The 11,978-nt window shown below is 61.9% G+C and overlaps 1 protein-coding gene across 1 annotated transcript; it reads right to left on the reverse strand.

Annotated features, from left to right (window-relative positions):
* Positions 1–276: 276 nt before the first annotated feature.
* On the reverse strand, positions 277–11,647 carry LOC103269645 (nuclear pore membrane glycoprotein 210-like; the record flags this gene model as incomplete). Its single annotated transcript, XM_008067218.1, has 8 exons — positions 277–1,824; positions 3,066–3,149; positions 3,227–3,322; positions 5,059–5,275; positions 6,797–7,047; positions 8,380–8,526; positions 8,986–9,109; positions 11,511–11,647. Coding segments are annotated over 8 exons (1,157 nt in total), but the record flags the coding sequence as incomplete, so codon positions are not given.
* Positions 11,648–11,978: the final 331 nt, after the last annotated feature.

Consider the following 11,978-nt stretch of genomic DNA (forward strand, 5'->3'; position numbering starts at 1 on the left):
GTACTTCCAGAGAAAGAGGCAATCCAGGCTGACATGATGCCTAGGCAGGAAGGAGCCAGCAGGACGGAGAGGTGGCGCCCAGCGATCCCCTACAGGAAAGGCGCCTGGGCTGGGTCTCAGAGGTGGGCGTTGGACTGGTGGCCTGGACGTCAAAAGTGCCAGGAGGCTCAGGTGCAGTGCGGACCTGCTCTCTGAGACTACGTAGGAGCCACGTTCCAGGGCTCTGATGACTGCCACACAAGATACAGAAAATCCTAGCAATGATCACAGACTTTGTAAGAAACTATATAGAGCTTTATTCAATAAACCAGGTAGAAATGCTCCTGTTTACATCCAGGTGTCCGTTTGAGCTCAAATAATAAGCAAGGCACAATTCTTCCTTTCCCCAGCTTCAGCGAGGTCAGGCCCATGGCCTAGCCCCACAGGAGAAGTGGCTTTGCACTTGAACCTCACAGTCTGCAGGACTGTCCATACACGGCATCCACGCGTGGACGGCTCTGGGCACAAGTCTCCGGATCTCCCTGAGGGTGGCACCGCCCCAGCCTGGAGCTGAGGAAGGCATGTTCTGAGTCTTAGATCCAGACCAAAGTGCTGGGAATAGGAAGAGCTTTCTGAGTGGTCTTCTCCACCCCAGCCCTGGGGAGTCTCTTCCTGGTGGGCAGGCCTGAACTGGAGACCGCCCTCCTCACTGGCCCTGGGCGGGCTCTGGGCCGCAGGAAGCTGCTGGGATCCCGGGCCCGGGAGCTGCTCACAGAGAGGCCATCTCTCTCACAGGTAGCGATGGCTCAGATCTGCTGAGGTACTAACAGAAGGAGCAGATAACACTGAGTCTTTGCACTGAGGCAGAACAGAGAGCTTCAGAACCAACACACGCAAGAAGGTCCTGCCACCACCTCAAGGACGTTTTCCTAAGGACAGCTCTGGATGTCCCCACACTGATGGAGAGCCACGACAGGGAGGGTGAGAGGGACCTGCCTGGGACATCCCTGCAGGCTGGAAACCAAATCAATGGATGTTTTCACAGCTTATGAAACAAACACAACTGACGTCTGTTCACAGCACCCAAAGCCTGTTCACACTGAGCAGGCCTGCAAAAGCACATGCGGTCTCAGCATTTAACCACACGGTTTCAGCTGAGGCTCCAGGTCCTGGTTCCTGAGGCTTCACAGCAGGCGGGGCAGGCACAGGACACTCATGTCTGTCTGCTCCCCAAATTTCCTAGCAGCAGCCAGACTGGGGGAAAAGGTAGTTTTCAAGGGGGTGGGGGGGGGAATCCCCACCAAGGAATCTCCAAAAGAAGCTAGACATCATTTCCCTGAGACCCTATGGAAAGGTCGTCTACAGACAGCTTCTAACAGAGCTTCACGGCTCAGAGTCTTGAGAAGGGGGATTTTAGCAAGGCTGGGAAAACAAAAACACAACCGCTCATTGTCCAGAATCTTAGACGACCACGCAGAATGCAGAAAGGAATGAGCCAAAACGTCTTAGCTTTGTAAGACTGGGAGGGAAAAAGACACAAACTTACAACTCCTACATCAAAGAATAAATGAAAGAGCATAACCTAAACTATGGAGTGCTGTGGACACAGGTGGCAGTGAAGTCAGTCTGAGGACAGGCCATCCAGGGGTCTAGTTCTGGCGTGAGTGCAGCAGCCACGGCCCCGCCCTGAGGCCACCGGGGAAGGTCAGGGCTCCTGTGGAAGAGCCCTGGCCCCTCGGGCTGCCTACTGGGACGCGTAGGCCGGGCTCCACAGCCCCGAGGGGGGACTGGCTTTGCGAACAGGAGGCGACGTGTGGAGGGACGTGAGTGGCGAGGCAGCAAAGTCTAGGTGAAAGAGAGACACAGTAAGCCACAGAGCCCAGGGGGAGCAGGACAGTCTTTAAACACTGTCAGCACCAAGGCAGAACAGGCAGCAGGAAGTGCCTGCCGTGTCCAGCTGGGCTGGCCCTGGGAGGGAAGGAGTGAGGCCAGGAGTTTGAGACCAGTCTGAGCAACACAGCCTGCAGCGAGGCCGGGACGTGACCCTGACCTTGATAGTACAGAGCAGGCCAGAGCGTCCACCCCTGACCTCAGGACAGCCTGGCAGCCCCTGACAGAGTGTGGCATGTGGGAGCGAGGCCTGGTCCATCCGACGGACGCAGCTCAGGGTGAGAACACCGTGTGGACAGACCCAAGGGAGCAGAGGGTTCTGAAGACAGCACCAAGACCCTGGTGGCCAGCAAACACGGGGGTGGAGCGCTGGGGGACGTGGCTAGAAAGGCCGAGGCCTGCTGCAGGAACGGCTGGGCACAGCTGCACATCTGCATGGGTGAGCTGCAAGGATCCTGCAGCCGTCTCAGGCACCCCCACGGGCCTGAGGCAGCCAGGCAGATGGCGAGGGTGGGGGGATGGTCTCACCCGGGAAAAAGCTTCTATGCACAAGTTGTCCCCTTTCCAATCACTGATGGACCCCCTTGAAGCCTGGCCACGGCCCTCCACGGGATCAGCAGACATCAGCTCAAGGACTGACGTACGGGAGGGACCCTCGCCTGGGAATCCAGGGCCGTGGGGGCCGTGGTGTGCAGCTGCACAGGCTGGTCCGGCACATCTTCGGGGGCACCACTCACAGAAAGAGGTGCCCCCTGGGGTTGTGCTGGGCCACCAGGGCCCGAGAGGCACCAGAGGCCACTGGACTTGGGAAAGAAACGGGATCTGCCCTCCTTCTGGGAAACCCCGCCTCGGGCCTGCCCCGAAGCCCCTCCCGGGGGCGGCTGGTCGGACCCCAGCGTCGCGCTTCCCGGGCAGCCCCCACGGGGAGCACCCAGTGCCAGGGGCCCACCTGCCTGACTCCACCAGCAGGGCTGTGCCTGGGAAAGCCCCTGCCGGCCCAGGCCTGGCATCTGAGGCCCCCTCTCCTGCTCCCCCTGCTGGCTCTCACAGCTGTCCTCTGGACCTCGGCGGGCTGCTCCTCGTGCCCGCCACCGGCCTGCAAAGGCTCAGGGTCCAGCCTTGGCCTTGCTCCCTCTGCCCCTGCCCTCCTCCTCCCAGCAGCCTGCTGGGCTGCGCCCGCGGGAGCAGGTACTCACAATGGGGGCTGTGCCCGGGGCTGGCTCGGGGCGCGAGGGCGGCAGGTGTGGCAAGCTCTCGGGGCGCGCAGACCGTGTGGTAGGCTGCAAGAGTGCCCGGTTGGTCAGGACTGGTGGGGCAGGGACGGGGGCGGGCCGGGGACGCACGGGGCTGGTCTTACCTATGACCATGACCGCCGTCCCGGCCAGCAGGGCGAAGAGCGTGAAGAACATGACCTGATAGGAGTCCAGGAAGTGCTGAAAGAGGCTGGCTCCATCTGCATCAACAGGAAGACGAGTTAGCAGAACCGCCAGGGCGCCTACATTCCCCGAGCGGGTGTGCCACTGCGCCTCTGCAGGACGGCAGCGATGGGACCCTCTTCCCATGAGGAGGGGGGGTCTCCGAGGACTGAGGCTTTCCAGGGGCCCAGGTCAGCGTCTGGTCCTGCAAGCCTAGTGCTGCATCTCTGTTCCGCTTGGGCCATCTAACCCAGACCAGCTCTCCTGAGCCCCCGATTCCCCGGGGGTGGGCTCTTCCCATGCCATGGCCCTGGGCTCAGCAGGCAGGTGAGGTTCCCGGGCCTGTCCTGCCTGGAGGTTAACCATGCCGCCCCAAGAGGCAAGGAGGGCAGTTCTGCAGATGCCAGACTGTGAGTGAGAGCCTCAAAACAAAGATACTGGCTGAGATCCCCCTGGTGGGCTAGGGTGCCACCACTCTCAGAACCCGAGCCTCAAGCACTGCCCTTGATGCCTCACGTGCCCGTGCCCCAAAGCTGTTTCTCCTCGGGCCCCACCTAGGGATGGCCCTGGCTTCCTCCTCCATCCCCCTCCTCCTGGCCCCTGACCCTCATGCCACGCCACCAGACTGCCCAGTCAGGACGCATCCCTGCTCTCCCAGCTTGGCAGGAAGAAGGCGGCAGGTGGCCTCGATGCCCCTAACGGCCACCTGCTCCCTTCAGCCTGCTCCCACCAGGCAGCCAGAACAGCCACATCCCTTCCCTGCTCCACTCGGGGGAAAGCCCAGACCCTGGCCTGGCACTCTGGCTCTTCCCGGCCCAGGGCCCCATCATCCCGGGGTCCTCTCACGGCATCACCCTCTCCCCTGGGTTCCTCCTCCTTTCAGCCCTGCTGGAGCAGCCCCTCTGAACCGAACTCCTCCTGCCAGGCTGCAAGTAGCCCCCTCTCTTTTGCCACATCATCAGAGCCATCTCTTTCCTCTGCGCCTGTGATGCGGGATCCTCTCTCTCCAAAGGACCTTCTCATGCATCTGCCTGCAGAGGCTGGCCCTCGACAAGTGCGAATAAGTGACATGAAATGAATCTATTCACTCAGCGGTAAACACACTGAGTACCCACCTGCTCTTGTCAGGTAAGGCCCTCCGGGCACTTTCCCTGCATACGCGACTTCTAGTTGGGGAAGATGAGTGGAAACTCTGATAACCAATTATGTCATTATGTAAGTAGTGGTTGGCCACAGTGCGGTGGTGGAAGGAAAAGGGGTAAGTGTTTGAGAGAGGGTCCTATGTTAAGTACTACCTGAGCAGGTAATACTTGAGGAGGCGAGGGTGTTGCCCACGGGGCCACCAGGGGGACAGCACCTCAGGCATGGGGAACAGTGGATGCCAGGGGTTTGAGCTGGGGGCTGCACATGCTCCCGAAACAGGACGAAAGCCAGTGTGGCTGGAGCGGGCAACACAAGGGGAAGATGGGTCACAAATGGGCAGAGAAGACCCATCACGCTGGACCTTGTGGGCCACTGCAAAGACGTAGACTTTGCCCCGAGGGAGGATGTGGAGAAGGGGGCGTGGCCCCTCCGGCTGCCGTGGTGGGAACGGATGGGAAGGCTGGGAGTGAAGCGAGCAGGATGGCCCAACGCGCAGCTGTCACTCGGAGGGACGTCCTGCATTGCCGCCTTCTCCTAGTCTCACCCCCCAGGTGCCTACTGACCCCTGCCAACACTCTGGCCAGTCCCTCCCCACCCAAGGCGGTCTTGGCGATGCTGTCCCGGGACTCACAAGGACCAGGCCCACGGCGGTCCATCACCAAGGTCACAGCCACGGGGATGCTGACGGTGTGGCCGGTGGAGGGGCTGGAGAAGGTCAGGGCAGTGGACAGAGGCCCCTGGCTGCCTGCCACAGGGTCCGAGATGCTGACGGTGTATGTGACGAAGCCAGGCGGCCCCAAAGTCCTCTCCTTCATGAAAGCCAGAACGGCCGGGGACCCGGACTTCACCTGGGAGAGACGAGGGCTGGGCGTAAACTCTGCAGAGCAGATGGACTGCCACGGGGGCTTTGGGACGCCCCCGTGGGAGGGCGGCTCTGGGCAGCCCGCTGTTGGCACCCCCATTTCAGCTGACATGTTGGGCCTCCTCCCCGGGGCCCAAAGGGTATGGGTGAGGCCCTCTGCCCAGGTCACACCTCCCAGGCAGGCAACGATGCCTGGCCTGCTTGAGGACCAAGTGTGCCGTCGGCAAAAGCAAGAGGCACCGTCTGTACTCAGGGCACTTTGAAAGGAAAGGACAGACCAACTTCATGGGCTGCTAACCAACCGCCACTTAAAAAAGGCCAGACCAGGCCAGGCGCGGTGGTTCATGCCCGTATTCCCTACTCTTTTGGAGGTCGAGGCAGGAGGAGCGCTTGAGGCCAGGAGTTTGAGACCAGCCTGGGCAACATGCAAAAACTCATCTCTACAAAAAATGAAAAATTAGCTGCATGTGGTGGCATGTGCCTGTAGTCCCAGCTACTCAGGAGGCTGAGGCAGAAGAATTGCCTGAACCCAGGAGGTATTGAGCCGTGATTATGCCACTGCACTCCAGCCTGGGCAACAGAGTGCCCACAACTTAAAAAAAAAAAAAAAAAAAAAGCTAGGCCAGGCCCAGTGGTTCAAGCCTGTAATCCCAGCACTTTGGGAGGCTGAGACGAGAGGACTGCCTGAGCTCAGGGGTTCAAGATCAGCCTGGGCAGCTTGGTGAAACCTTGTCTTTACAACACATCAAAAAATAAGCTGGGCATGGTGGCTTATGCCTACAGTTTCAACTCTTGCAGAGTTGAGGAGGAAGGGTCGCCAGAGCCCAGCAGACAGAGGCTGTGGTGACCGTGAGTGTGCCACTGCACTCCAGCCTGGGTGACAGAGTGAGGCTCTGACTCAAAAATAAAAGCCAAGCCAACCTGAAGCACCCCAAGCACTGACATGCCAAGGGGCGGCCCAGGGCTCCACGCGGGCCTGCCTCCCTCGCCGGCAACACTCACGGGGTGTCTCGGAGACGAGAGGGCTAGCTGCGGCAAGACAGCAGGAGACACAGGCGGAAAGGCCAGGGGGTCCCTCGTCCCCTCCCAGAACCCGCCCCACGCACCTCTGCTTCGCCCGAGAGAGTGAGCACTGGAGACAGGCCGGTGCCCAGCAGGGACCAGGGCCCTCCTGCTCCCTGCAGAGCATGTGTGCACCGGACCCCTGAGCTCAGCTCAGCACAGCACACGCTCGCCAAGCACGCTCCGGTCCCCAGCGCCGCCTCATGCCAGCCTGCGGAGGGGCGGCCAGCAGAGACCATGACGACTAACACGGGGCGGTGGACCGGGGGCAGGAGCGCACGGGAGCAAGAAAAGGGGAGCACACTCTCCTGCTTGAGAACCTTCTCCCTGCACACTTCCACTTCAAAGCGAGCAGGCCTGGGACGGCCACGCCACGCTCTTCCCTCCTCCGGGTCCTTTCCGATGCCCCCAGCTCCCGCCTGACCCAGCACCGGACACCGCTCACCTCTAAGTTCTCCAGAACCTCCGGGGCCCCAAAGACCTTGATGTCGGAGCTGGGATAGCGGCTGCTCAAAAGGATTTCAGCCGGGTCGGCGTAGAGACCCGAGATGAACGGCACCTCGGCCCCGACCTGCTCTGCAGAGAAGTGGCTGCTGGGAAGGGAGGCGGTGACCACCAGGGCTGTGGTCTTCATGCTCAGTGGCTTCAGCTGCTTGTCTGTCAGCCTGCGCATCCTGACCCGGCAGAAGTACTGGCCTGCGGAAACAAGCGCGTCCTGCCTTGTCTCCTCTCCCACCCTCCCATGGGGGTTATCCCTTCTCTCTTCTCCAGCTGGGAAACTCCTACACATCCTCCAAAGCCTAGGTGAGATGTCACCTCCCCCAGGAGGCCTTCAGGAATCCCTCTTCAGGGCCCCCAGCTGAGCTAGGATGCCCTGCCACCAGCAGTCCCCTCACTGTCTCAGAAGCTTCTAGTTCCCGGATCCTCCTTTGAGGGGTGCTGCTGGAGCAGGAGCATGTCAGGGCAGATTGCACTTCAGGACCCAGCCAGCCTGGCCCAGAATGAGACAGAATCGATGGCAGGCCCCAGGACTTGACGCTGGGCTGCAGGCTGAGCCAGGGCTGACCCAGGACAGCCTATGGCCCAGGTACGGAGGGCAGTTCCGTGGAGGCGCACACCGTAACTATTTTGGCTCCTGTCCTACCCTCCACACCTGACCATGCAGATAATCTGAGCAGGATGAGTGCTGAGGGGCAAGGTCTCAGGAGCCTGGACGCGGGGGCAGGGGGCGGCGGGGGGAGGCTCCTTCCATGGCCACACCTGCTGCGAGGGGCCCTCAGGCGGGCCAGCCTCCTTGCTGGCCCTGGGTGTTGCTGGGCCCGGGGATGCAGAGGGCAGCAGGGCTACCGACTGAGAGCCGGCTCTGTGCCAGCTGCCGGGCCAGCCCTGAGCTATGATTAGGTAGAGGAGGGGTTGCCAGGAATCGCAGGTAGTTCAGATCGGAGTGTCGGCACTGGTTCTGGGGCTCATGTCCAGGGCGTGGCAGGCAGGCTGGCCCATAGGATGCGTCTCCTGTGTCCACAGTGCAGCCTCCCTTGGCCAGCCAGGGCAAGGCCCGGCAGTCCCTGGAGTCCACAGAGCTGCCTCAGCCCCACTGTCCGCTGTCCCGGGTAAGCAGTCAGGCTCTGCATATGGTTCAGCCCTTGCCTGTTCGTGGGGGACACTTCCGTCCCCCTCTCGCTCACCCCGCCCAGGCAGGGCGAGGCCCCTTTGTCCCCCCGTCACAGAGTGGAGGCTCGTAGGGGGCAGCCTCGACACCCACAGGCAGAGCAGCGGAGGAGACGCCGACCCGAGGTTCACTCTGAACTCTGCGTTCCTTCTGCTGCTCGGCTCAGGAAGGCCAACCCCTCCCGGCGGCCACAGGGAGCCACGAAGGCCAGGCCCTGGCATCCACCCCTGGGCGGGGGTCCTGACAGCCTCTACCCCTCAGAACAAGTGGCTACCGCGAGCCACCCACAGAACACCCGAGAAACCGCGAGGCAGGAACTCTGCAGTTCCCTTCTTCCTTCCAAATCCCCGCAAATTTACCCAGAACAGTGTCAAATCCCGGCTCCACGGTGAAGACGTCACGTGCGGGGAAGTCGAAGATGGCATGCTTGAACTGCAGCTGGCAGCGGACCAGGGACTCGGGACGCAGGGTCTCCACGACGGCCCTCTGGGCGGGGGAGCACTCGCCTAGAGAGGAGGGACAGGAGGGCATGGCAAGACCCAGCAGCCACCACCCCGCGGCTGCCATGGGCAGGCGTGGGCGGTGCTCGCTGGTGACCGGGCAGAGGCGATTTTGGATACCCCAATCAGTGACTCGCGCTGCCAAGCCCTTCGTTTCTGGGGGTGAGCTGTGGCTTTCTTGGCTCTGGTGCCCTAGGGCTACAGTCGCACTTCTAGGTCAGAAAAGACCATTCCCGGGAGCCAAGCTCTCAAGGAGGGCTCCTTTCACCACCCGGCTTGTGGGGAACTCGCATTTATTTCTGCAAGGCTGAAAGGAGCGCAGAAGCTGGGGCTGACTCAGGAGCTGGAGTGAATTTGAGTAAGAAAGGCAGGTAAAGCCCATCCGAGGGGCCCAGGCAGCCACGTCCCTGCTCCTGGAGCCTAACAGGGTCCCCAACAGGCCATCCGAGCCCCCTCACACTGTACCTCTCAGGTTAGAACTTCTGTCTCCCACAGCAACAACCACTTTGGAGGCTGCGGCCTCCTGGAAGCCGGGCTGGACGGGCTGGGTGTGCTGGGCCATGATCCTCTGAGGAACGCCGACCACAATCTAGGAGGAGCCAAGGCAGCTTTATGGAGCCCCTGCGGTGTGCAGGCCATGCTGGGCACTTCACGACCTCCCCCTGCGGCCTATGACGACATTCCCCAGCTCACAGGGGCAAGGGCAACACTGAGGCTCAAAGCCGAACTGCCTTGCTGGAATGTGGCAGAGCCAGGTGGAGCCAGGCAGATGGGATTCACAGCCCAGCGTTCTCACTGAACGCGTGGCCTCTCCCCACAGCCGACTGGTGGTGAGGGGCAGGCCTGATGCATTCGCCGGGCTGGGTGGGCTGAGGGTTTTGTGGACTTTGACTCCTGGGACAGTCGCGACCTCTGTTCATGAATTTGGTTAATCCATCTGACAGCAAAGGGAGAAGAACCCATTTCTGCTTTGTTGTCATTCGATCAGAATGAGTCAACCTGGCCAGAAGGTAAACCCACACAGCCCAGATAGAGAAGCCCCCCAGAATCCGGTCTGCCCAGATTTCCCCAGATCTGGTCCATCCTGGATCAGGCCTCTGCTCCCTCTGTGTGGGCCCCTCCAGCCTCTGAAGAGCCTGACCTGCCCGCCCTTCAGGCCCAAGGCCATCTCTCTCAGCAGGCATGAGTACCCCCTGCCTCCAGGAGGTCTGGTTTCCACCCGGATGTGAATTCCTGGAGGACAGGGATGGGTCTCACGCCTCCTGGAGCCCCCGCAGCTCCCAGGGCTGCACTGATGCAGGGCCAGTGGTGACCAGGCCTCCTTCACCTCCCAACTCGCCAGTGGACCCTGCTGCCAAAGCATCACCTGCTCCCGGGGTCACTGCTGTCGACCCCCAAGGACTGACCAGAGCTGTGCCCCCTGCCCTGCCCGGGACTCCCCACCCCTACTCCGTGTCCCAGCCTCCTGTCTTCTCCTCCTGACTGACGGCCGCCGTCTCCCCACCTCCTCCCCTGCCTGCACCTGCTCCTGCGCTCTGGCCCACCCCCAGGGCTCCAGCGACCACCTCTGTGCTGGGGGCTCCCACCTTGTCTCCAGCCTTCCTCGTGAGCTCCGGGCACCCCTGCCAAGCTCTGCCCCTTGCCTCCCCTGAAGGAGCTGCAGCTACCCAACTCACTGGCCCAGACTCCTCACCCCCACCCCCACCTCGGCCACCTCTCTGTGCGCCACTATCAGAGAAGCCTGGTCACCAGCCCGGCCCCGGAGTCTCCCCGGGCCTCACCTTTGAGGGCGCCGAGTGCAGACAAGCCTCCCTCCGGAGTCCCTCCCAGACCTGCCCCGACTTTCTGTCCCACCCAGTGTTGCCCGCTGGGGGCCGGGCCTCAATCCCCGGTCTGGTCACCCCGCAGCCAGCCCCACTCTCTCCCCAGCGGCCCCCGATGCCACGTGACCTTTCCAAACACATCCTGGTCTGTATCACTCCTGCTTAAAGAAGCCCACGGGGCATGGCATGAGCTCCACCCCTTCACCCTGAACAGTGACGGCGGCAGGTGACGTCCTCGGACTACTTGCTGTGGGTAGTGCCGTGCCAGTGCAACACACACGCGGACGCACTGAACCTTCACAAGGCCGTCACCCCCATTCCCCAGGCAAGAAAACGGAGGCACAGCGAGGTCCAGTAAGGCGTCCAAGGCCACACAGCTCTCCGTGGGGCTGGGGCGTGCCTGGCTGGCTCTAGAGCCCACATGCTCCTCCAGCACTGAGCTGCCCAGGATCCAGTGCATTCCCGGACCGGGTCCCAAAGCCACACTCACTTCCCCCCACCCGCCGCTCCAGCAGTCCCTGCTCTGCCCTCCAAGCCCACACACCTTTGCCTGTGCCACCCCCGCCCTGACCATTCTTGACTTCACGGTCACACAGGGCCTCTGTCTACAGTCAGCCCGCCCAGACTGCAGAGACACGGCATTCAATATGCAAACTATGAGGTGAGACTGCTGGATCCAATGAAGTAATGCTGGCTCCAAAAACAAGACCCATGTGGGTCTCGGCCAGACTTTGCTCACGGATTCAGTCTTGGCTGGAGAGAAACGGAGGGCAGAGGAGGTTTTGGTCGCCGCCTCCAGGAGGACTCAAAGGTGACTTGCAGGGGGAACTTTGACGTGGCAGGTGCCAGGGAACCGCTGACTCTCGGGAAGCGCCCACGGGGCTGCCAGACCCAAGTGCAAGGGAGCCGGGATCAGCCCTGCAGGCACCTCTTGCCATCACACCCTGGGAAGGAAAGGGGCTGTGTGCCCATCTCAGTCCGTCAGGCCCAGTCTCACGGCTCCCAGTTGCCCAGCCCTCAGGCAGCGCTGGGCAGCCAAGGTTTCCTCCTCACAGAGAAGGGATCACAAGGTGTGTTCCTAGAGAAAGGCACTCCAAACCCTCTGCACGGGGCAGTGTACCACACCAGCCACAGGGCCCCGTGTGCCTCCAGGGGCCCCGAACCCACCTCCTTGTAGGTCCTCAGGTGTCCAGCGACCTCATAGTGCACCGTCACGGACCCCACGTCCTGGGCCACGGCCACGCCCGTCTTGGGGTCGACATGGAGGATGCTGCTGGTTGAGGAGCTCCAGGTTCCCGAGAGCTCTGCAAGTGAGCCATGGGTGTCACCGTTCCCGTGTCTAGGCACTATAGCTGAAGCCCGGCCCGCCCCGACGGCCGCTGCCCGTGGGGGCTCACTCACCAGGCTAAAGAGAGAGCCATGCTGCCTGCCCCTCTACCTGAGCCATCAGCAGCTCCCTCCCTGCCTCACATGCCCTCTGCACACTGTGGCACCCTGCCCGACTCTCACGCCCATGCTTCTCTGCTTGGACTCTGGACCACTCTGGGTGCGAAGCCTTGGCTGACCCCTGCTCTGGGTGGGCGGGGTGTTGTGTCCAGGTACCCGCTCTGCAGCCCTCCCCCACAGCACTGCCTC

Source organism: Carlito syrichta, unplaced genomic scaffold (genome assembly GCF_000164805.1).
Source record: "Carlito syrichta isolate Samal-C Ts95f unplaced genomic scaffold, Tarsius_syrichta-2.0.1 Scaffold106317, whole genome shotgun sequence".
NCBI classification, from domain to species: Eukaryota; Metazoa; Chordata; class Mammalia; order Primates; family Tarsiidae; genus Carlito; species Carlito syrichta.